At 40.6% G+C, this 26,549-nt stretch overlaps 1 protein-coding gene across 2 annotated transcripts in view; it reads right to left on the minus strand.

Annotated features, from left to right (window-relative positions):
* The window catches only part of AQR (aquarius intron-binding spliceosomal factor), a 71,761-nt gene that overhangs the window by 13,795 nt on the left and 31,417 nt on the right, over positions 1-26,549 (minus strand). For both annotated transcript variants that reach the window (XM_054970735.1, XM_054970733.1), the window contains exons 13-29: positions 25,971-26,074; positions 25,259-25,361; positions 21,815-21,935; positions 20,367-20,508; positions 19,809-19,987; positions 17,137-17,304; positions 14,740-14,909; positions 11,103-11,344; positions 10,446-10,589; positions 9,672-9,741; positions 8,361-8,471; positions 6,360-6,469; positions 5,193-5,328; positions 4,241-4,450; positions 3,585-3,722; positions 2,463-2,534; positions 1,631-1,818 (exon numbers count right to left, since the gene is read on the minus strand). In XM_054970735.1, coding sequence (XP_054826710.1) covers positions 1,631-1,818; positions 2,463-2,534; positions 3,585-3,722; positions 4,241-4,450; positions 5,193-5,328; positions 6,360-6,469; positions 8,361-8,471; positions 9,672-9,741; positions 10,446-10,589; positions 11,103-11,344; positions 14,740-14,909; positions 17,137-17,304; positions 19,809-19,987; positions 20,367-20,508; positions 21,815-21,935; positions 25,259-25,361; positions 25,971-26,074 — 2,408 coding nt within the window. The remainder of the gene's footprint in view (positions 1-1,630; positions 1,819-2,462; positions 2,535-3,584; positions 3,723-4,240; positions 4,451-5,192; positions 5,329-6,359; positions 6,470-8,360; positions 8,472-9,671; positions 9,742-10,445; positions 10,590-11,102; positions 11,345-14,739; positions 14,910-17,136; positions 17,305-19,808; positions 19,988-20,366; positions 20,509-21,814; positions 21,936-25,258; positions 25,362-25,970; positions 26,075-26,549) is intronic.

Genomic DNA, 26,549 nt, shown 5'->3' on the forward strand with positions numbered 1-26,549 from the left:
TAGCTCCAGCCACACATTTAATCTAAGTTAAATGCAACATATTGCATTGAAAAAAATATGTATGATTAGTTTAAATCAGATGATTGCTGAAAAAGAAAAATGTAATTAGATTTGTAATTGTGACCCATCTCTTCCCTTGAGCAAGAAAATAGAGGAAAAAAGAAAGCAAAGGAATAGAGAACAGATGAAGAAGAATGTCCCTCATTCTAGCTTTAATCAAATTTTGAAACCACTGTTTAAAGTATCTTTCAGCAAATAAATACAGATCAAGCAGCAGGGCTTTGAAAATATGGTACTAGATGATGAGATAGTAACTTTTATACATTCTGTTTAGAGTAGCTGGCATTGTTTAGAGATTTCTTTAATCGCTAATAAACATGTCTCAATATACTGTAGTAATAATGCTTGACTGAGAAGAAAGACTACAACATGCTCAAGGAATTTAAACTGAAGTGTCTAACAAGGTTGATATTTCAGAGATACTTCGATCATATATTTAGGCAGCGCCCTCCGGAGGGATATTGAAAGCAATGAGATCATGTAATCTGTATTTTTGGTATTTTATATCTATACCACATTTACCAACTCTCTGTGAAATGAGACACAAATACCGAAATAAATAAATATTATAGAGTACTAGTTAGGCAGCAGTTAGGCAGAGTATACAACTGGGGATGGTACTGGCTGCCTGCTACTATATAAGACGCAGATTCTGAAAACATCAGTCCCTTGGATATCCCTGAATACATAACAGAAGAAACATGTTAAGACAAATACAGGAAAAGTCAGTGTAGTAATCTGGCAAATGTGAATTTAGAATGCAGAGCAAAGGAGGAGCAGAGAGATTATATCAGCCCTTCAAAAAGTAAGGGAAAACATTTTAAATACAACAGCAGGGAGGAGCAAGAAGAATAGGAAAGGAGCCAAAATGGAATTTACTGGTGAATTTCTTGATATATTGGCATGTGCAAAGCGTGAGCTACCTGGTACTAGTACAGCATTCCTTTCCATTTTCTAGGCTACTTTAAAGACTAGATTCTGACTTTGAAATATGGTATAGGTTGCACTGTTAAGGAGTTCACTTTTGGGGCTAGATTAACATGCACTAATATACTCAAGATGCTGATTCCAGAGTATCTCCTGTCATTAACTGAATCAACAGCATGTCTGTCTTTCATCATGATAAACTGACAAAAGGAACAGAGAATCTGAAAAGATGTATTTTAACTTTTGAATTAGTTTCTTAACATTGCAAGCATTCTTAGCAAAGTGCCACCAAAAATATTACTGTAATGAGTACAGTATGAATAGGGTTTCATTATGAACTTAATTCCTGACATAAACACGGAGCTAACAATCTGAGTATTAAAAATACACAAAATTATAAAAAAACTGACAATATACAATATAAGATCCGGGGCCAACATGGCTATCCATATGAAATTATACAGATTAAGTCTACCTCTAATCTAGAAAAAAATCTGTTCAAGACAATTGCTGTCTCTCATAATTTACAGACCCACTGTATGTATATCTTTAGGGCAAGCTTCAATATTAGAAGGGATTTTTCCCCTCTTCAACCAAGCACTTGCATCTATAAATTTCAATTCTTCTTACACATTTGCCATACCTTGCTCTTGCTCTTCCTTGAGCATCCAAGTCAACAGTCGGCACTCCCACACGGACAAACCGTGTAAAAAGAGATTGCTCCATGTTGGAATATTTTTGAAAAGCCATGTTCTTAATGACTGGTGGCAGCTGATGATGGTCCCCAATCATAATCCACCGTTTTAGTCGACTGAACCCATCTTGTGGATTCTATTGAAAAGGATTATAAGATTAAATTACAAGCATTAGCATCAACATGGCTCTATTATAATTATAATTGACCTCTTTTATTACCTTGAGTTCAACCTTACATGGACACTACAAAGACAGTGTTTTTTCATAGGTAGCAAAAGATTGCAGATTTATTCAATGTTTTTAAACTATGCAGGTTTAAAACCACATATTACAAATAAGCTTCTCATTACTACCACATTCTCAAGCAACCATTTTTTTCCCTACAGCAATTGTCTATCAAAAAGCAAGGAACGTACTCTCTCTCCTTGAGCAAATGTCTCATGGACAGAACAAGTGAGATTAATTCTTGACAAAAGTATAATTTTAAAACCAGATGTGATAAGCAAACTATCACTATTCTGACACAGTAGATGAACGCAGCTTTCCATTTTTCATATACACATGGAAACTGGGGATCCACTGACCTCACCCTCCAGCAGCCACATTTCAGGACGTGTGCTGTGCTGCAGTATGAAGGGGTGGGCAGGAAAGATCCTTGAACAGAATTCTGTAAACCGAATTCTGCTCGTAATCCTCAAGACCCAACCTAGCGCTTTAATATTAGGCCAATTAGTATTCAGAAAAGCAAATAAAGTGCCATAAACTAAAGATACTCCCACCTGTAAAAGGAGTGGTATAAAAGTTTCAATTTCCAGTATTTGAGCAGCCTCTTCCATTAAGATGTTATCGTACTAGGAAATTAAAAACAGAGTAGTTAATTAGCACAAGTTTGGTGTGCGGCATATTTTTTTTAAAAAAGGAATTATCAGTCTTCCATAATTTAAATAACAACTGATTATTTATGAAATAAAGTATTATTTGTATAATTTGTTTAACTTCTAGTAATATGCAAAATTTGGCTACTATTCTTTTTGTGTGAAAATAATCCTCAGATGAAAAGAACAGTCTGGCTATGCCGTCTCTATTCTGGCTATTCCATATGAAAAGTGACAGGATGCTTCTCATAGCTATCATTTCAGTGGTGTTGCTGTACCTGTGGTATTTCTCTTTGATGGCTGACATACCAGAGATGATCTCAGCCTAGCCTGCCTGCAATTATACTTCACAATAAGCACAGAACTGAAATAGACCCTGGATTCTATTTAATTTTACCTTAAGAGAGAAACATATTCCTTCAAGACTTGGGACTTAAATGCTTGAAGGAACGTCTCTCCTTCTGTAGACCAGCTCGCCATTTTAGTTCAACCCAACAACTTCTTTTCAGGAGGTACATCTTCAGTCTTTTATGCAGCAGCAACCACCCTGAGGAAAACCTTTCCAGGGGAGTTACAAAGAGCAACTTTGCTGGCTAGGTTTCATGAACTGTGTAGGGCTGGTTTAATTGGTTAAGTTATGAGTGCAATTCCATGAGATTCTGGTTAAGCTCATGAACTTCTGATCATTGCAGGTAAAAGTCCTGGTTTTAAGTGCCCTGTAGTGTTTGTTTCTCAGATGTGTTCATTTTATTGTTATGGTAGTATTTTATGTTAATTGGTTATAAGCCACTTTGAGCAATGATAAAAGTAGGATACAAATGTCAAATAAATAGCTTCCTTGATCTGTTATTTTTAGAACCTTCAGATAAGAACCATTTTGCTACAATCAGCATTGAAAGGCAAACATAAGCACACTTTAGAACCACTTTGGAAAAATATCAGATGTCATTAACCTCAGGACAGCAGATGACAGATAGTTAAAGCAGGAAATCTTTCAGATTAGCATTTTGTCCGCTGTGGCATTACCTTGAAACCCAACTCAACGAGGTCATGTCGTTTCAAAGCAGCATGTGTGCAAGTCATAGCAATAATCTTTGCTTCTTTCACCAATAGGTATTTAGATCTATCCAGTCCACTGCGAAGCAATTCAAATGCTCGGAATTCCTACAGAAAACACAAGGGGACAACTACAGATCACAGAAACAGTGCAGAATTCACATACAATAAAGCTTTTTAACTGTAGTATTAACCTGCCACCAAAAACTGTAGCTGAAATCCTGACTCTGGTGTGCTTATCTACAGCTTGGTAATACATGTGGCAGATGGCCTGGATGGGAAGCCCTACCTACCAAAACAGTAATAAAGCACCAATTTGATGCCTTTTGGCAGCATGCCTCCTGGAGTGCCTATTTTCCCATGGACTCAGTACAACTCTCTTAAGGACAGCAGCAACAATATCAGAGAATCAGGCTTTAATGCTACAAGCTCCCAGCATTTCCCTTCGCCACTCCATCATCAGGATGGAGACCACCCTTCTTGTATTTTTAATCTACTGTAAGCTGCCTGGGAATCGACTGATCAAATGGTATGGTATGCATGTTGAAAAATAAATACAACTTTCTATTTCAAAACAAAATTAAGAAGAAACATTAAAATATTTTCTGACTGCCTAGAGACCTTACCTCAAGCTGTGTGAATATTTTCTTGATATGCCTAAAACACCCTTCAGCAATTTCCATGTCTTCATTGTATGATCTGCCTTTAAAAATTGGCTGAGGGGCATTTGCAAAATATTGATGAAAAGGAAAAAACATGGAGATATCGCCAACATCAGGAGGCTTGCTACCTTTAACTTTCACTTTGCTGATGTATTCTTCCCAACGGGACATTACCTGAAAACAAACAAACACAGCATAATGAATATATCATATTAAGTTTACTACAGCCATGAGGATCCAGTGGACTATGAATGGAACAACACATGTGCATTTAAGAGTTTCCACCTCTTCATCTGTATCTCCCCCTAGCCCCCAACTCCTGATGGTCAGGGGGAGAATATCCAGAATGGATTTCAACATGTATTCAGAGGGGAAAGTATTTTCCACTGTGTATACATAGAAACTCTTTCCAGTTGCACTTTGGGTTCTTTGGATGTCAACCTATGCACAGAGGTTTTCATTTCAGTTACAATTAATACATTTCATAAACATATTTATAAATAAACTGAACAAACGTTTTTCATAAGAGGTGTAGAATATTATCTGGGATTCTCTAGTCTATTTTGTAACATTTTATTTCCTCTTAAAAATGTGTCTCAGATTTCAAGGTGGGATACTGCTCTGAAATATATAATCAAGGCAGGGAACTCAAACAGATAATCTTGTTCAGACTGCTTGCCAATAATCACGTAAAAGCAAGAACACTAGTCTGTCTAATTATGACTCATACACAGAGTTAAAACAATAGCACCCAAAACAGACAATATAATTATAGCTTCAATTGCCACTTGCATTTTTAAACAAACACATAGCTGTTTTTTAAGTCCAAATTCTGAAAACTTCATGCCAATTCCCAGAATGTTTCCTTAAAATACTGTGGTCACATCTGTTCTTTCCAAAATATTTAGTCTCTTACTTGATACAAGAAGAAGTGGCCAGCTGTTTCACAAGTATAGGATACATCTCCTGGTACCCCCAGACTCTCTTGCAGTCGCCCAACTTCTCGCAGAAGTTCCAGTCTCCGTGCGAGAACATAGTTTACTCTTCCATACCTGCAGAAAAGGTTAGTACAGTGATGAACATACAGTTTTGCTGACAGCAGACATAATTTAGAACTACAAAAAAGGTCATATGGAGAAAGGCAACAACTGGACTCCAAGAATAAGGATACTAGGGACATGAACCCTAGGAGGCTTAGAACTTCTGTTTCTTGAACAAGTATCTTCTGTGTGGAATGGCAAGCCAACTCTGAAACTCAAGGGAGTTTTACTAACAAGTGATATAGTAGTGGGAATGTCCTGAGGGCATTGTTTTAAAAAAATCTTAGCGCCCCCCCCCAAATCTTAGTGGCCCAAATCCAAGTTCTAAAACAAGTCTTCTAGGGCTAAGCCTACACAAGGAGGGTTTTTTAAAAGACCCCGACACAGAAGCCTGTAATTTTCCATAGCACTGAACCTAAGGAAATAAAATGCTTCAAATGGGGAAGAAATAAAAAAATCCCAAGCAACTATAAAAAAATATTTAGAGCAACTAAGAGCTGAATTTAGTTTTCCAAAGTCCCAGTTGCATGAGACCTTATTTTCGTCTAGGTCATGTAAAAGTCACAATCTTATTCCCTTCATATGATTCAATATAGATACTCCATCAGGCCTCATTTTGATTCCACTACTGGTTCAGCTCCATAAAGGGTGTGGTAATCAATAACAAGATGGTCTCCACTGTAGCCAGAAAGCAAACTAACAGAAAATCACCACAATGGAAATTAAAGATAAGTCTTCTCAACTGGCCTCTTATCTGCAATCAATGCAGGAGAGATTCAAAATATACACAAAGATGTCCTTGAGCTAAGTGAAAGGCATCCCTGCATGTGTAAAGGAACACTGGAAAGAGAGAATCTCGAGTTTTCGATTATTCTGCTTTCTTGCAGGAGCTCTGAGACACATCCCATTGAATCTGGGAGGAGGGGGGAATAGATATTCAGGAGCACAGGACTCGAGTAGGAAGAGGTGGGCAGGAAAGCATCTCTCCACAAGTAGCACTTCAAAAGTTTGTTGTATTCAAACATATTAGCTTCATTGTTCACCTGCTGAAATCTTTCTCTGTCTCCAGTTCTTCTTCTCCATGACCAAGACGCAGGAGGTGGCGTTCATCAATGTCTAGAGCCATGATTTTCTCAAACAGCTGGTTCAATGCCTAAAGATTGACAAGAGCAGCAGAAAGGATAGATTTTAGAATTTCTGATGCTATTACTGGGAAATCCCACATGCAAGAAAATTCATTCCTATTTTGGGAGGAATTGCAAATACGCAGAGCTCAACTGCCGTAAAGACAGCATGCCTACCAAAGTAGTCATGACGCAGATTCAAACGGCTTTGAGGTACCAAAGTGGCCATTTTCCCTGTCTAGAAGAATGTAATTTCTATATAATTTGAACTGAAAATATGTCAAGCAACAAATTCAAATGGGATGAACCACCTTGTCCAGCATCCTGCTTCCAAAAGCGGTCAACCAGACACTTCTAGAAAGCAGGGCATGAGGGCAATGGCGCTCCCGTGTATTCCCCCCCCCCCGGCTCTTATCCAGAACTTCCCCACCCCACCAGGAACTGTAGTTCTATGATAGGGATAGGCAAACTTGTGAAACTCGAAGCCTAAAGGGCTCTTGTGGCGACTATGGTGTTATATTAGTTTAGAGTGTGCCCATGCTATAAATAGGAAAGCAACCATTCAACTGGTATTAATGAGCAAATTATTCACTTGCATGGTTTTTTATTAAACAATATTGGTCATGTTTGCAATAAATGCTGGCTTTGTTCTAGATAGGTAGGTTCCATAGTGTCATCCCGAATGCTGGACATTTTAAAAAAATGCATAGGAGTTGTTGTTTTTTTTTAAGCATTACATGAATGGAAATCCGTATGGGAAGAAATATAAGTGGATGGCCCCTCCCCACACCTCTGGGCAACTGCAATGTTAAAAAAGCAGCATTCTGATCATGGGGAGAAGGCCTACTTGCACAGACTCTGTGCTAATGAGGCAAGTACTGCACAAATCAGAAGACCAGCACACTCATGCCTGCTCCTGCTGTTTTGATTTCAAAGTCTGTACTGTATTATGTAGATAGCTTATGAATACAGCTTTCTACATTATTGAATGGTTTGTAGTGGTGTGGGCACCACCTATTTTAGGCACAGTTTCACAGATGCCTACCATCAATCAAATAACAGAATCCATCATACTTTCTGAGATGCTTTGTACAGCCCAGACCTTTGCCCTCAGCTATGATGGCCTCGCTGCCTGGAGGGCCCACAAGGCTTCCAAAAGGAGAGGAGAGGGGGTTGCTACCAGCCAACTCCTCTTCCTCTCCATGATCTCTCTTATGCATGCCACACAGGGTCAACTCGATCCTCCTCAGCCCACATAGGGGCCCTCTATAAATAGGCCACAGGACACTACCCCCCTGTAGTGATTTTTGTCTTTGCTTCCCAGAAATCCTGAGGGATCTGGAGAGGCCCTGCCAGCCCCTTCCCAGTCCCCACCCACCCCACCCTCCAGCTTATCCCTTGCCATGCTGCTCACCAGTTTGGCTGCCAAGGACTAGGCATGCCTCCTTTGGGGATATCCCCACTGCACTGCCATATGCAAACTGCTTGATGGTTACTTGTTGGGATGCTGGCATCCCTCTGCCAACTAGGCAAGTCCAGGTGGGGCCCCACCACTGGACACCTTTCATTTAAGGCAGAATTATACAACACTCTCAATAGGGAGCTGTCACTGGAAAACAGCACCTTTATTTTAAATTCATACCCTCTACACTATAATGATGTGTCTTACATAATTCTGTGATGTTTCATGATGGGAGAACTTGACAAGGAGATTCTGTTTATGGCAGCCTGAACACGAGATTAATTTCCACTCATAGTGTCTGCTGAGGTACTGCTCAGACATAAGAGAACGAAAAATGTCCAATTCCAAACAGCAAAGCAACAAAACCAAACCTGTTTTCTTTGTTGCTAGACCAAGTGCAAGTCAAACCATTTCTTCCAAAACTGAAATAAGTAATAAAATCCATCATGTCAATGTACCTGATTGGAGTGTGTAACAATAAGAGTCCGCTGTTCTGGGAAGTTGTGATAGAGGTTGGATATTATCTGTACTGCCACATCAGTTTTTCCTGTACCAGGAGGCCCCACCACCTATAGAAAAAAAAATACAGCATTTTTATTCATTTGGAAAAAGTGCTGAGAAAGCAAACGTTAATCAAGAAAGAGGAGCAGGAATGACAAGTTTTAAACCAAGTTATTTGTACATGTAGCCAATGGGTGTGTATGCATATCTGCATAAGCATTTGAGGAGACAGAAAAGAGAGTGGATACAGAGAGGCGAGTGGCAAGAAGCTAGAAGAGAACTGAGAGGACCTCTGGGTACACTGCTGTGCTTTGGCCTAGTGGCACTCTCCCTCTCTCATGAGTGCAGGCGGATGAATCACCAAAAATGGTAGTGGGGAAAAAAGCAATAAAAATGCTTATTGTTTACCTAGACAGCTTCTATTACAATTATTGCAGACGCTTTCTAGTTCTGCCACCAAAGAGAGAGAGAGAGGGAGGGAGGGAGGGAGGGAGGGAGGGAGACCCAGTAATTGAAGACTTGTGCTTTTGTTTTTTCTATCGACTCAGACTTCTTTTTATGAGAGAAAGGTTTTACTGTTTGTTCTTTTTGTCTCTGTTTTGTGAGAAACATAGTATTTGGAGTTGGAATATTTTGAAAATATCATAAATGCAGCAGAATTCATAGAACAGATCTTTTGTTCCCTTATTCTTCTTTCTGCCTGTAATCTGGGGGAGGGGGGGACACACTGCTCCCAATACTGAGGGAACCTGAGTAATTATGTGTAATGTGGTGTGCGGAACTGCAGTGGGATGGCAATTATTTAGCAGGGCAGTCTCTTTTCTCAAGTGCAGTTCTGATTGCAGTACGTAAGACTCAAACTTTAGTCTCAAAGAGTAAACCAAGCTCTTAGGCCCATTTAATCTTATGACAAACAGAAAAAATTAAGGGGGGGGGCTTACTAGTGGGGACTTTCTCTCTTATCTTCTTATAGCAGGGGACTCAGCAATGTTGTTTAAGTTTTCTAGGCAAACCTAAAATGGTGACTGAGATCTTACAATATAGTCTACTGAGATACTGGCAATTCTAATTTTTTCCCCCAAATTTAACCTCTCCCTCATTCCCTGCAAAGCCGAGGGTTCACCATGTTTGCAGAAACATCTATTGTAGCCCTAACTAGATATCTTACAGATTTGTTGATCCTCACAAAGCAGAATGGCTACTAGTTATGAGATACACTTTGGAGTTCAGCTAATAAAAATAAAAGTACCAGAGTAATGAAATTTTACCATTGTCAATCCGGGTTGCATTCCAGCACGTATAGCTTCAATCTGTGTATGAGTAAACTGAATTGTATTGCTGCAGATTGAATAAAGGTAAATCAGTTAATCCACAGCATGACACACTAAGCAAAAGTTCTACTCATTTCTTCAAAATAACTTTTATGGACATTTTTTCCTCAGTCATCCATCCTTTCAGTCATGGAGACCTGACCTTGCCAATACAAAATTTGCCTTTTACAGAATTTGGGCAGACGAAGGGATTTGCAAATACCAAGAGAAATCAATTCCTTCCTCATGGGCTGAAATGACACTATAATACTCCAAGTCATTACACAACCCTTCCGAGATGATTAAGCTACGGTTCATCATATGTAATTAGGATACCATAAACCCACTGACCAAAACAGCTAATCTGATCAACGTCAGAAGTCACATTTTATCACCAAGTTTGAAAGGACTGGCTATTTCCTGCCAAATGTCATTTTAATATGCATGAATACACACAAGACAAAATTACCAATATATACAAAGTAACTAAACAATGTAACCCATTTAAAATGGGATATATCAATTTAAGAACACATAATTGGCATGATATCTGATGAAGAGAGCTTTGACTTTTGAAAATGTACATCCTGAAACTCTTGTTGCTATTTAAGGTGTTACTGGACTCAAATTTTTTTTTAGTATTTTTACAGTTGAAGAAAATACAAAGTTTGAGCATAAGCCTGCCATTCTACAGCTACATATTTTTTCCCTAAAGAGCTACAAAAATATTACCGTTTGGGTTGATTATATGGGTACGGTCCTCTGTTGGGAATGACATGAGGTTCAACAATCAAGGTCTGGAGGTCTTCAGCATTTCCACCATCATCACATTGCTTCCGTTTCTTTCCTGCATCACTTCTGACCGGAAAAGTTATCCTATTGAAGGGAACCATTGTTTCTCAGCACTCACTTTGTTGGGAAAGTAGCTTCATTTACTCATTTACACATTGCCTACCCCCAAACCCTTGCGAACTTTATAACAAACTGTTAAGGGCAGAAAGTGTAAGGGAGACACAAACTGGGATGACTGACAGCCATGAGAATTGATTATTTCAAAGGATTTAGCTCTACGAAAGATTTTAAACATATTAGTTCTAAGGAAGGAATCTGGGACTGGAGGACAATTGTATATACAGACAAACACTGCTGGTAGTAAGTGGATCTATCCATTCTGCTCAGCAACCATCAACGCCAGACATCAAGATTATCACCAAATGAATTTTTGGAACACAGACACATAGGAAAAAAGTAAGAACAGAACACAGTTTAAATTTCAAAGAAGGAAATGGCTTTGCAATGGCACTCTTAGAGTTATAGAAGAAGAGGTGGAAGATAATCCATTCAGCACGTGAACCACAGTCGAGAAAGAGACTGAGATATTGCAGTCACCTAAACGGAGGAATTTGTACTGCAGGATCTTCAGCAGTTACTTTAAAGCTGTATCGAGGAAAGCTGGCTTTTAAGTGATCAATAGAAAGGAAGGTATCGTTGAAATCTAGACAAGCAATCTGATTTGGCATTTTTGAATAGTGAGCACTGCTTGGATCGCCATAACCGAGGATGATGTCATGCAGCCAATCAGGGACCACGCAATCTGTGTTCATCAAATTCCTTATAGTCTCCAGTACAGCCTGTAATAAAACAAAACGTAAGAAAATGGCAAATTTGTCCCTCACTTTTAAACACACTTAGTACTACACTCCATGAGCAACTCCAGCATTTGTCTGTTGGTTTTTTTAGTTCTCCCACTGACAGGTGTTTGGTTTGGTCAGACTAAATCAGTTACTATAATTTCTGTTGACATCAGCCCCACAAACAGCTTGTACAGCAAAACACCAGTATTTATGAACAGCCTATAATTAACAAACTATCCCATTAGCAAGAGCAAATTCAGTTCAGATGATAAAATTTGATGACAGTGCTCTTTATTTCATCAGCAGAGTTCTCTAAATGGCTGGAAAAAGAACATTAGTTAGAAAAAGGGCTTTACCTGAAACATACCTTCACCAACGTGTCATTTACAGACTGCACAGCAAAGTGAATACTCTATAACCCAGATGGACAACAGGGATTTTGAGTTGGGACAATGGCTCAGGGGAAGAGCACCTAGTTTGCATGCAGGTCTCAGGCTGAATCCCTGGCATCTTCAGTTAAAGGTACCAGGTGAGATGAAAGACCCCTGACTGAGTCCCCTCAAAGCTGCTGCCAGAATAGGAAATACCAATCTTAACAGACTCAATATAAGGCAGCTTCATGTGTTCAATACAAGCAGAATCAAAACCTAGATTATTCAGAGTGTTTCTGGCCAGAGAGCAACATAAAAAGCAAGGGAAAAGAAAGTTAGAAATTAATTTTTTCCAGGCTCACTTGCATGAAAATTAATTCAAAGTCCATCAAATTTAAAACAAAAATATGGGTCTCCAGGAGCCCCATGGCGCAGAGTGGTAAGCTGCAGTACTGCAATCGAAGTTCTGTTCATGACCTGAGTTTGATCCAGGTGGAAGCTGGGTTCAGGTAGCCGGCTCAAGGTTGACTCAGCCTTCCATCCTTCTGAAGTCGGTAAAATGAGTACCCAGTTTCCTGGGGGTAAAGTGGAGATGACTGGGGAAGGCAATGGCAAACCACCCCGTAAAAAATCTGCCAAGAAAACATCATGATGTGACATCCCCCTATGGGTCAGTAATGACTCGGTGCTTGCACAGGGGACTACCTTTACCTAGGGGATGCTTACTTGTTAAAAAAAATCACCTCAAATCAATAGTATAGTATCAGCCGAGTCTTTCTTTTTGATCATTAATTTTTATTATTGAGTGTGGAGGCGGAGGAGGTATGCATTAAGTATGTGTAGTATAGAGGGATAGTATATAGTAATGAAATTTAATAAAGGTTTAATCTTTATTGCTATATTGACAAACATTGAAAAAGATTGTTTTTGTGCACTTTGTATTCTAACAATTCTTGTAGCGAACAGTAGCAAAATCTTCTTGACCTTATTATTTTCCCCTCCCCTTTTTCTTTCTGTATCCTTTCTTACTTTGACAAAATTAAAAAAAAATAGTATAGTATCAGCTTTTAAGCACTGAACATTACTTCTGAAAAACGTCCATATCTAACTGGTTACTTTCACTGGGATTTCATTCCAGCAAGTATGGACTGCTCTATGAAAAACAGTTTGAGCAGCAATACAGGCATACCAGCATGGAGCAGACAGTGTTTGAGAAGAATATCCACAATTCCAGGAGCTGCTTCAGAGCAGCAACCTGAGTGCAGTGCCTGAGAAATACTGGCGAGTGCAATGCTTAGGAAACACAGCGGATGCAATCATGCAAATCATCACCTGGAAATCACACTAAGCTAGGGGACAAGCAGAAGCAGCTTGTGCAGCTTCATCTTGCACCAAAGTTCGGCACAATAAGAAGCCCCGCCTTGCAATTTTTTTAAAAAAAACCCTCTCTGGGGGAATTTATTAAGGACGAGAAAACATCTTCCCTTCAGGTTCTCTGGCACATGCAGAGGACTTATGGAACGGAAAGGTAAGTAAGATCCACAACACCATAGCTAGCTAGTAAGCCAACTCAAGATGTACATGGCAGGCCAGCACAATCGTATCCTAATGCCACCACGGAGGAAAAATGACAGATTTGCATAACCCTGGATCTCAGCAGTGCATAAATAAAAGTTGTGATTATTTATAACACCGTGTGACTTGAGTTTCGGGTTGGTAGCTATGTTGGTCTGCAGACAGTACAAGAGCAAGGTTTGAGTCCAGCAGCACCATGAAAACCAACAAGGTTTCCAGGACATAAGCGTTGACAGTCAAAGCTCCTTTTGTAAGATACAGAAACAAGTATCTGACAAAGAGAGCTTTGACTCTCAAAAGCTTTCATCTGGAAATCCTGTTGGTCTTTAAGATGCTGCTGGACTCAAATCTTGCTCTTCATGAGATCTGAAACTAAAAAAAATGGCAACTTTCCATCCTTTAAAAAATGTATTTTTATTCAACAGTTGAAACAAACTCCAAAATACCAACATTTTGATATAATGGCCACAAGCATCATGAGGCAACAAGGCTGCCCTATTATCACAAAGTACAGACAGTCACATTTTTTGCTACCGCATTATGTTTAGGCTTCTGCCGCTGTCATGTTTGCTAAATTTAGGAGGAGACATACGATTTCCACCTCTTTCTCCCTGCAGGCTCAGCGGAGAAATCAAGCTGTCTGCTATCTGCCTGACACACTACCAACATTTGTCATTAGGGAGACTGGCTTACCTTATTTTTCTGTTATCTGAGCAAGAAGACAAAAGCAGACAGGGAGAACCTGTCCTCCAGCAATCAGCTGTCCTAAAAAACAGGCTGAACCTGATCAATTGTTTTAACTTTGCACAGAAGAAAAATGTGAAATTAAGGAGACACTGCCAAATCATTTCTATATAATCTGGCTGTAATTTGCTGGCAAATAACCTTTTAAAACTTTGAAGGCAAAAAATTTTACATTTCCAGTACAGTACCAAGCAATTTTTCAGTTTATAATGGTTCTGCTGTGAAAAAACAAATGCCAGTATCATTCTTCTGACTAGAATACAAGTGTCATGAGAAGCAATCGTCAGGTGCAAATACTGAGTTAAAACAAAGGTATCTTTGTAGTTTATAAGAAACAACTGCCCTGATCCAGAGACCAAGCATGCTTGAGAGTTCTGGGCCATGGACATCAGAATTAATGCTCATTTGTAAAGGTGCTCTTGTACATTTTTAACGAATTTATCCTAAGCACAGGAGATTTCTATGCACATTTATCCTATGCACAGGAGTCATCACAGTTCCAATTAGATTTACTTTAGGACTGCGGTTTTTGTCCTTCAAATTGTGTTATTTTACTGACCGTGATAAAGGCAATTCAACACTGTGAAGGCAGAATTTTGACCATTAATTTACTAGGTATATAGGTGCAAATGCAAACAAATTTCAAAAAAAATCTCAATCCTTTTAAATTATTTGCAAAAGTAAAACTGCACTGTAGCTTACTTTGAAGTTGTTTTCCTTAGGCTTTCGTCTCATTATTATATTAAACGTCTCATAGACATCTTCTGTTCTATTCTGGATGGTATTGGTCATATCCTGTTGATACTGGTTAGGATCCAAGAACACTCTAAATGTTCTAGAGTCTCCTTTAAGTCTTGGTTTTGGTTCTGGTCCTATTTGCATTGAAAGACACAAAAAGGTAAAATTATTTGAAGGAAAGTAAAATAAAAAAAGACATGAAAAAAATCTGCATTTGAGACCGCATCATGATCCAACATTCCACCTTATTCCTGCCCATTTCTTCTCTCTTACTGCCTGACGGGCTTCATCCTGCATACTCTGACCACAGTTCTTAGCTTAGGCTACTGGTACGAGGATTCTATTTGTTGGCATATGTCTCTGGAAACATCAAGAGAAGGAAGTACTTCTCAGGATGTGTCACTGAGCATAAGAAAATGAGAGAATAAGCCAGATAAGCTGATTTCCCTTCTGGCCTGTTCCTTCTACCTTGCCTGCCACACACTCTTCATTCTTATCTGTTCTCAACTGGTAGAAGTGACGGTTGCAGCTTCAGTTCTAAGACAAAGGCCTGGTCATTGAACACATGAGATGGGAACACAGAGGAGAATAGACAACACCATTTCAGACTGCAGGCAATGGCTAGTATCCCGTCACTCTGCTCAGTAAAGTCTGAAACCTTCTTCTGACTGAAGTAGCTCTTGCTCCAAAGCAGCAGCAACTTCCACCAGAGGAAGGCTCCAAACTTTGTTGAATGGAGTACTAGAATTCAAGCCAGTGGACTCTGGTATTGAATACACCTTGGTGTGAAAAATTCCTTGCAATAAAAAAAAACCTGACTCAGCAGGGAGAAAATGCTCTGGTCTGGCTTTCTGCCTAGCAGATGGGCTGCCTCTCTGCAAGCAGTTAAGGATTCAAAAAGGAGTCTGCAGTGGTTCCGTTCATTCCAGCACACTGTCACTTCATTCTGCTTGTCCATGTACGCCAGGTCAAAGTTAAAACTTTTAAAAATTGTATTCAGTTCAATGGGGAGCTGCTGTAGCATAGTGGTTAAGTAGCACTCCGCTAGTTTGAATCCCACTACTGTCATGAGCTCTGCAGGCGGCCTTGGGTAAGCCACTCTTCTCAGCCCCAGCTGCCCAGCTGTATTGTGGGGATAATAGTGACACTGACTTTGTTCACTGCTCTGAGTGAGGCAATAATCTGTCTAGAAGAGTGGTATATAAGCACAATTATTATTAACATATACTTAAATTCTAAAGCAGTAGTTGATTAGCCATGTCTTAATATTTGTATACAGTAGGAATTATATGTCAAACTGCATTGCAATTCAATACACAGAATTGCACCAATTAACATGGACAGTGAATCATATTTTTAAACGTAGGCATACAGAGATGCAACATTTTAAAAACAACTGTAAGCATCCTAAGTTGTAATATGTTTTCTCATAAAAAAGGAAATGAAGCAACCTCCATAAAACTTGAGGACAGCAGCCAAAGATGCGGCTAACAAATTCAAATCAATCCCCTCCAGTTGTAGGCCTGCTCTTGGGAGTGTCATCCTCCAGTCTGCATCATTTCCTTGGCATGTCCCCTCCAACAGTACAATGTGCAAAAAGATTTTCCCTCAGCCCCACTTCCTCATTGGCCGCATATCACCAGATCATCCATCCTGAATCCTCATCTTAGACGCAAAATCTTCTGCTTTGTTCAGGACTCATACCGGAGGAAGGATAGGAGAAAGCTCCAACTTTAACCTGCCCCTGCATCTCTTTCTACAGCAGCATCTTAAGCTGCTTCACCTCAGTGAAAGGCCCAAAAGCAGCACAACTGCCAAATTCCTTAGTGATTTCTATTTTTCACCTCACACAGCAATCATAGGCATATGCCACCATGCACAACCTAATTTAAAGAAGGGTCAAAGCAGAGTTTTGCCCTTCTTTCTCCCTTACCCGAGTCTGGATTCTTTTCACAAAAAAAGAAAACTCAAACTCCATGGCAGAAAACCTTGACTTGAAAATAAGGCTCACTGATTGTGAGGTAACAATGGAGGGGATCTGACTAATATCGGTGTGTTAGGCTCCTTGGAGAGGGCAGGAAACCTCTGCATCCCTTCTGCCTATGCTCCCCTGCCCCCACAGTGATTTGGATTACAAGGTGAGCGAGTGCAAGTCATAGCCTGGGAGGCTGCCCCATTCCATTTTGCTGCCTCTGGAGCGAGCCCTTCCATCTCCTGCCTCAGTCCAGCACACCTAGGGGCTGGTAGGAAAAGGTATACATTTGCCAGACATCTCTATTCCCTACCCACCAGCATGTATGTTCAGGCAAAGGATCAACAGCACAAACGCAACACAATGTGCATTAATGAATGTGGTCGTACCCTCTTCAATGACACGGCCTTTATCATCCAACATGCCCTGGATTTCACATCCTCTCACGTAGACCAGGCCAGTCTGCTCAACAAACAGTTGTCTTCTATCAAACTTTGTGCCATAAGGCTGTGTAGGTCGGACAGTAATTAAAAAGCAAACATCATGTTTGCGGAGACCTGAACAAAGAAGAAACTTCCATTCATTTGGCTGATTCATTGATATAAAACATGGTTATGAAATTTAAAATATAAGTAACTTAAGTCCATGAAAGCAAAGTATAGAAATTGACTGTAAAAGACATTAACATGATTACACAATAAAAAGCCCGTTTCTGTGTTTTAAACATATATACATTTCATTCACATAAAGGTTGATTCCTAGCCAAAAGAAATCTTAGGAATGCAAATACTGTCTAGGCTGTTAGCTACAATCCCCCCATTCAATCCCTGTCTTCCTGCACCAAAGGGAAAGAAGGCATCTCACCGCATTCTGAGGTAAGAACAGGTTCAGGACATGATGCTTCCAAAGTGGAGCCAAAGGTGAGAAAAGCTGGTCCCCTGCCTCAGTAAAAGGCCTGGGTTATTCCTTCACTTTGTTTCTCACTTCTGAGAATTTCTCAATCCTGTGTGAAGTGAGAGGCTGATCCTTTTGTTTCAGGGGAAATACAAGATTATTCACTCACCTTGCACCTGGAAGGTACTCACATGTCGCAAGGAAGATCACCCCAATTCAAGCATGTAAATCACTCTTTCCATTCCCTGTGGGAGAAGTTCAACTTCTCCTCACGTTATGAGTCCCTTGCTAAACAACCAATACAAATGCTAAAACGTCTTGCTGAAGCTGTTAGTTCAGAGGTGAGCTGGACGTAAATTTGTTGGGAGATCATGTTTCCCATCTGCTACTTTAGCACATCAGTGATGGAGGACAGCAGTGTCCAATATTGTGGACATCATAGTTTTTAGGGTCTCTGCCCTAGCTTCTCATCCATCTTGCCTTATTTACTTCACTTGTCCATTATCAGTCCCAGCACAGCAATTTATTTTCTATGCTGTGATGAATGTTCTCACCCACTCTAGAGGGGGATGACTGTCTACTAATATTCATGAGAAGCTGATTTGTTTCACACAAGTTTGAGCTGAAATTTAAATGAACAGTCAGAGAAAAGTAAATCTATTTCTTGTCACACTGAATTCATTTTAAGTGCATGCTCTTCCTGAACTAATCGTGTCACTCCAGATCAAACATAAAGATTTGTCCCTGTGCCTCCTGCCCACAAAGCCAACACAAGTTCAGTTCCTCAAGCAGTGAAGCCTACAGACACTGTGCAAATCAACGAAGAGTAGATCATGCCAGCTTGCAAGCACTTACAACCAACACAGGCCAAGGTGTAGCAATACTGGTTTCAGTAAACCTAAAGCCTTTCACAATTTTCCGCTCTGTTATCAGATTAGACTTTGCAGGATCACACTTTTTGCTAATGTTTATGTTTAAGCCTTATTTATGGAGAAGATTGTTCTTGATGAATTTCTTCTCATGGATAGGTCATGCTGCCAGATGAAACTTGTTGAGCTACCTTGGTACTCAGTAAACATTCCCAAGGCATTATAAATTAAGATATATCTCCTTATCCAAGGCTACCTCCCGGCACAGGGTTATCTAATCTAAGAAAGGAATCGCTCATGACATCTAAGCAAAAAATGCTCTCCCCCTTGCCCAAATACTCTGGAAGAGACCAGGTTTCCCAAAGATCAAGCATTCTTTGGAAGACCCTGTTCCCATAGGAAGCCAAGAAAGAGGCATAAGTACATTAAAATGCCTAAGAGAAGGAAGTACCAAAGATCTGGCAGCAGCCTTACATGTATCTTCTAGTGGAATGACTTGCTATCCACAAGGAGACAACATGTTCTAAGTAATGTTTGTATTTTGAAGATCAGGGATCTAAAGGTATGTAACAAGTGTGAATGTAGATTCTGAACTTTATTCTTTCCAGACAGTAGTTTAATTTTGCTATTCTGTTCTTATGCAGTTGTAAGCAAACCAGAAGTTACTATAGCACTATGCTGTAGCACAGTGGTTAAGTGGTTCAGCTGTGAAACAGCACTCTACTGGTTTGACTCCGACTACTGCCATGAGCTCAGTAGGTGGCCTTCGGTAAGCCACTCCTCTCAGCCCCAGCTCCCCAGCTGTATTGTGGGGATAGTAATAACACTAACTTGTTCACCGCTCTGGGTGAGGCACTAATTTGTCTAGAAGAGTGGTATATAAGCACAGTTATTATCATTATTTCAGTTTTGACAGATATTGTAAAGGATAGTAGTAATCAACAGCACAAGCAACAAGCACAGCAAATAGTTTAATGGCTCCAGCATCAACATTGTGAAGGTGGATGTTAGTGAGAGTTACATATTCATTGCTCAACAATAATGCTGCCAATTTAGACAGCTACCAATAGGTAAAAAGACACACACACTCCAATTCTTTCAAAACAATGCAAAGCTGGGATTCCAACTTGCATCACTGACTATAAGCATTAACATTCTCTGTTTAACAGTAGGATTTAATAGACAAAAGGCACTTGAAATTGATAAATGACTACTTAACATTTATTCCAAATAATCTTAGCACTATTATCGCTCATGACATCGCACTACAACAGCTTCCATGTCTCTCATATATTTACCTTCCCATTCATCTTTGATGTTGTCTCTAACGTTCAAGTTAACTGTAACATCTGCTCGGACTCTCATGGGCCAGTTTTCCCCAATATTGGGCTTTGCCACCTCTACCACTGTGAAAGAGACAATGGGCTGTGCCATCCGAGCCCATCCGCCGAAGACAACACTGCCATACTCAGACTGCCTAAAGGCCAAGATCAGATAAAAGGTATTATTTTTGCACTGAGATTTTTTCACTACTCAGGAAAATTTGTCAATGAAATCATTGAAAAACAGGATTGGGATAGATGACATGTAATGCCATCTCATGCCTAAAGGCAGGAATAACCATCCCACATAGTGGAGAAATGACAAAACTTCCTAATTTTCAAGCCAATCTGAGCTCGTGGAAACTTCTTTGCTGACAGAAAGGAATCTAAGACTTAAGGACAGCATCATTTCAGCCAACTTCTACCTCACTGTAGCAGTTTCTGATACATCAGGCAGAATGGAGGGAAGAAAGGGAAAGAGCATGATCATGGGTGGGTGGCGAGAAGTTCTCTTGAGCCTACAACTTCAGTTACCATGGTTTCATCCTGCTGACGCTGTCCTCAATGTCCTGCCTGATCTCATAGGTAGACTCTAGTCGAAAGAGGTTGAAATTTCTCAGAAGGTAGTCGTGAAGAGTCAGAAACTGTAAATTCAACTTGGGGAGGGCAAGGCAGCCTAAGGGGGAAAAGAGGCATTTATCTCTCTCAAGACCATCTTAACAACAAGTTTTTCCCTATGAACACTAAATGTATGCATGTGCAGACATAAAGATGCTTGGTTCCACACACTGATTTTCTGTAGTGTATTTTCACTAGCCACCCTGTAATACAAGTGCTAAATGGCAGTGGCTACTGCTGCCCAATTTTGTAGAGCCATCTGTCACAAAGATTCACCATTATATCACAGCGCCATCCAGAGCTTGCAACATGGTTGGTGAACATGCCACGTTTCATATAAAACAGTTTATTTTTACAAAAATATATGAAAATGCTAAGGCTGCTTTTGTAGGTCAAACAAACAAACCACCGTTTGTGATTGGCACAAATATGGTTTATTGTCAGGACTGTACACTCTTTTTTTCTCCTGCAGTACCATCAGGACTGAAGATCAGGCTGTTCAACTAACTCCAATTAGTCATGATGTCTGAATGTGGGTGCTTGAAAAAAACAAGGATTAGTTTCTTTCCCTATCTATGGGTGAGGGAGCCCACCCCAACACTTAGCAATGTTGTTGGCTGTGGGAGGCAAGCACCTGCCACACAGTTGGCACAGCAACACATTTCCACCTTCGCCACAGACCAGGGAGAGGCTAGGTGGTCCCAGGTCACAGGCAGTGATGGAAATGATAGCATCACCAGTAAAGCCCCTTTAACAAGCCATGCTTAATGGAGCTGTCTGCCAGCTGGCTGTTGAGCCTGGAAAACAATCCAGGGAGTTCCCCCACCTGAAATCTCATGTGTCTACTCACCCTCACAACAGTTGCTGGGGACTTCCTGGGAGGAGGTCCAGTCCTTCTCTTAAAAGGAATTTCCATAGAAGGCCAAGGAGGATGTGCTCAGGCTCTCTCTAGCAGAATGGAGAGTGACCTGAAGAGAGAGAAGGAGGACCCAGGGTGAAATTTAGCCTCCTCCTCTCTCTCCTCTGAGGCTAATGAACCTTGTGGAGAAGGACCATGAAGTGCTCTTCAACCCAGGAGCCTGACTCAATAGGCTGAGACTCCTACACCCAGTAACTGGAATTCTTAGTCACAGTGTAACCTTGGTTAAGAATCCCAGTTACCTGGAAGGAACTAATCCCAGTTTGCTTAGGCATTCACCTCAGGAGTACATGGAATTAACTGAAGACTTCTGCCTTCATTCTGAAGTACCATGCAATGGGAGGAGGGACGGAGTGTATGGGCCTGACAATAATCCAGGTTTGTTTGTGACTTCTAACTGGAGCCTGCAAGAATTTAGAAATCTCATTCCCTTCATCCAACATACCTTCTCCAGAATAGTATTCAGTTGGGACAATGTTTTCATCCCAAATAATCTTTTCTGTAGGATACAGAGGCATCTGATTGAGTTGCTGTATCTGAGAAATTCGACGTTCATGCCGGGACACCTAGGAAAGAAAAACGTTTTTATAATATCTACTAAAGAGAGCAACACATATTTACAGAAGAATAATCAAGAATATCAAAAGTACTTAATTTTTTTTGCAAGCTACTACTAAAGACTCAAATTAAGTTACCAGTGTCCGGGGTTGGGTAACCCAAACATCCCCGACTGTCAGGTCTGACATAAGTTTCTTGTGTGATCTAACCTGAGAGACTCCATTTTAATCCTGTCAGTGTTTCAAGCTCTTCTTTTGCAGGTGACAAGCAGTCCAGTAACTGTTATCTCAAAGAAGAGGAATGTTTTGACTACAGTCTTTCCAGCCTTGGGAAAGTTTCACTCTCTCAGCTTCAAGCCGTTTGTTTTGAGAACTGTGGGGGGAGGATGAGAATTGCTGGGCTATGCTATTCTGCACCTTAACCTTTACCTTCATTTGTAACAATACCCGTGTACCAGCCAAGATATTGCATCTTGGCCAGTGGACTATAATGATTGTTTATATTCAGTAAAATCTTTTGAAACCAATGGACTCATGTCTAATTGCAAGAGACTACGAAGGCCTGCAGAACTTAGCTCGGCAAGTAGATGATGCCCTGGGGCAAGATTTTGATCTGTGGTGCTCTAGCCCGCACGTTGCCTTCTACAGTGTGTCAGGCAATCTCAAGAATTACCAGGCAATCTCAAGAATTACTAATGGGATGGGTAAAATTGGAAGCTACTTTCGATGGAGATCCCTCGAAGTTGGGATTTTTTCTAGTACAAGCACTACAATTCTTCAATCGTTGGGGACGCTTGTTCAGAGACGAAGCTAGTCAAATCGAACATTTGGCATCACGTCTGCAAGGAAAAGCAGCGGAATGGTCACAGCCCCCTAAAGGAATGCCGGCAGTGGGCACATGAAGCCCCAGGAAAGGGGAGGCAGAGGCAGTGATGGGGGAGAGGAAAGGGGTGTCAGAGGGGGAAGCCAGACAGGTACAAAACGCCCAAACCCACCTAAAAGGGCAAGAGACTCACAGTCCTGGCCAGAGCTCTGCAGAAGGGCTGGAGATACGAGAAGCACCGGACCGAGCACAAGGGGAAAGTGGCATCTCCAGGCCGCAAAGGGAGGGGGCGAAACACTGGGAAATGAGCACCGGTCCTCGTGAGCAAAGGCAGAGGAGGACGCAACACCTTGCTTGGAGGGGCCCAGCCAGCCCAGTCTTGCAGGGAGGATGGGGAGAGAAGGAGAAAGGGAAAGGAGACACGCCTGGGGGAAGCCCCAGCTGGGAGGCATTTGCCTTCAGCCCCACCCTGCCAGAGAGGCGACTGCAGCTGGGCAGGAGTAATAGGGGCAGACACAGCTGGGCAGCATCAGGCGAGGGCAGGAACCTTGGAGAAGGGGCGAGGATGGAATGCCCTATAAAAACTGGCTTAGGAGAGTGGTCATGGTGGGTTGTGTAGCGGAGGAGCGAGTGATGGAGTGGAGGAGCGAGAAGCAAGAGAGTGTGAAGATGCGAGGAGGAAGATTGACGGAGGAAAGGGAGGAGGAGGAGCACTGGAGAGATGCTAGGTTGAGAGGGCTTGCTGGTGGCTTGAGAGGGTGCATGGGTGAGGTATACCTCCCCTCCTTCCACGAGGCAGGACCCTGCATATTCCCTAGCAGCATCCAGGGACCACCGGCTAGCACCTGCAAGCAAGCGCACCTTCTCTTTGGAAAAACATAAATGAATGCTGACAATCACATTCAGATGACATTTCCTAACATGTCTGAGTACATGGGCACTCATCAAATCTATGACTCTAATAGATTATGTTTTCAACATAAACCTAGTAGTCTCCGCATTCAACACATTTTGGACATTTGACATTACATTATCTGGGAATGTATACATATACACACCATTCCCTACTCTAGACATGCCCCATTCCCAACTCTAGACATGCCCCATTCCCAACTCTAGACATGCACATGCTCAATAGCATGCTGCCAGTGACAAGCTTCCCGGACACAGCTTGGATAGTGTAAACTACCTGAATCAAAATATATTCTATTTTAACAGCTCACTGAAGTTATTTGAAGAGGGTTTGAGAAGGAACTCAGAGAACATGGCAGAAGTCCAGTGACGCATTAGCAACATTGCAAAGAGATTCAGCTGCCAATTCAAACAGCGCTTCATGGTAACATTATCACACAACAGTTAGCATGACCTACTAGTAACAAAACATGTGAGGTTCAAACATGGCATCCTGACAAGCTGCCTGTGACAAATCAGGCATCTCTCATCCATACGAGAGAAAGCTGATCCAACAAAGATCCTCATAAATTGAAGTTCTGTACTGTCAGACACGTGGTCAATCAAAACATAAGCCAAAAAGGTTAAAACTGTATTTTTTAAATAGATTAATCATTTGGAGACAAAATGAGCACTACAGTATATAAATGTATTAGGATAATGTCACAGAGACTATTGCAAGCAGATGTGTTTGAGATGCAGGACTGACATTTAAGATGCTTAATTAATCTTTATATGTAATAATTAGAACGTCCTTCTACAGAAAATATTCTTAATTGACATTCGATAACCGTTTATATATTGTATTTGCATACACTGTATAACTGTTTATACATCTGTGTTCCAAGTCAGAGTCCTGTTCACAAACTTCAGCAAACATGATGTTCCAGTGTGGTGTAGGATGCGCTTCGTTCCATGGAGGAAAGAGTAGCTCCACAAGCAAGTGGAGCTTGCACCTTGAGATGCGCTTGCTTGCACAGATATTACTGCAATCAATAGGAAATATTCTGAGTGGGAGAACTCTGTGTGCTCTTTGAAGCATTCACTGAATTAAGATGCAAGGTGGCAAAGATGCAAAGAACGTGGTCACTGAAAATTTAATCCTCACCTTACCCTGAAAAGGCTAGTCTACATTTAGACAAATGTATGTGTTCTCATATCCAATCCCATTACATCTTAAAAATGGAACCCTCAGGAGCAGTGCTATGGGTTGCAAGGGGTGGGGGAGAGAAAACTCTAATTCTCAGGGGAAAATCCTTTTGTCGGCAGGAATTCGAGCTGACGTATATAATCCAAAAGGAACAAAAACATACATGCAATGTTTTCTTGCTTAATGACCATGCTATCACTTTCTTCCATTCAGAAAATTTAGACCAAGAGACCCTTTAACAGTAATCTTGCAAATATTTGTGTCCAGAGCCATAAGGATGGGGTTTTATAATACACATATATAAATATTCATTTCTGGCCAAATTTGTCAATTCAGTATCTCTGCAAGAAAAAAATAATTTAAAAATATCAAGAACTTGCCTACGCCAAAAAAGACACAAGAATTTACCAATAGTTCTAGAAGAAGTTCTTTTTCATAGCTTGTATCTTCCCCTTCAGGTAGGGCTGGCAGTAAACAGAGATATGATGCCACCTGGTGGAGCGTATTAGGGCTGAATAATAAAGCAAAACAGCAAGAGTCAGACAGAAAAAGATAACACTTATGACTGGATCTTCATTGGCATTGTCCCAAAAAAACTGAGAGGAAAAAGGCCCAGGAACAATTTGCTTGAACGCCTGGCCATAACTATAACTTAGACATCAGCACTCTTGCTTTCAACAAAAGGAACTCATCATTCCTAGCATTTTTATCCAGATTATTCTGTGAAACTTCTGACACAAGCATATTACTTTCCTAAACAACATATTTTGACATATAAAAGCCCTGGACACAGGAGTCATGGGTTGTAAACCAGAGAGTCTTCTCTACATATTTTGTTTCTGGACACACTCTCCTACCCCTGAGCTGTTTAAACTGTGAGGCAATCAATAGAAACAGTAAGATAATCATCCTCCACCCTTCTAATCCTCTTCTGTTGCCATTGAAGGTGACAGAAACGCTTCATTTCAGCCAAGGTATTTTCTATAATTTTCAAGCTCTTAGAAAGAACATCCAATCCCAATCATCACTCAAAAAATCTTAAAAACTGATCATTACCCACTGCACGCATTGCAACATTCATATGAGAGTACAAAATGATATGAACTGTGCATAAACTTACCTTAAAGGCCCAAAAAGTTTTACCAATGAGTCACGCGTGTCAACGGCTGATACATTTGAGAGGGCAAAATCGTAAAGCTCAGGAAAATGGGCAAAAGCTGCTCTCTGGAAAACAAACAAGCATGAGAACCAAAAGTTATTTTTTTATCTAGGAATATATTCATTTAAAATAGTTATGCTCTCCCTTTAGCCTATAGAATGTGCTCACACTCATTTAACGTGCCCAAGTTGTCGAGGAGTATTTCTCTCCTGCGGGCAGATCATTCCTTTTAAAATGAAAGGAAGGGAAGCAAGAGCCTCTTTGTCTATTGTAAAGTAATGCTTTAGCCACTAAAACACAGAACTGTATTGAAAGGGCTATTCTCGTCCTTTGCCTCTTTCTTACAGGCTGACAGCCTTCTGGTTGAAGAGTAGTTAGAGGTTTATTTATTTCAAGTGTAAAGTGAAAACCATGTATTCCAGCCAAATATATTGTTGTATTTTAAGACTTTTATTTAAAATCAATTGAATTAATCTCAAAATCGTCAAATATATAAGTATCAAAGATACAAAACACAATTCCATATGTTAGAAGCAGATA

This window comes from Eublepharis macularius, chromosome 2 (assembly GCF_028583425.1).
Source record: "Eublepharis macularius isolate TG4126 chromosome 2, MPM_Emac_v1.0, whole genome shotgun sequence".
Lineage (NCBI taxonomy): Eukaryota > Metazoa > Chordata > Lepidosauria > Squamata > Eublepharidae > Eublepharis > Eublepharis macularius.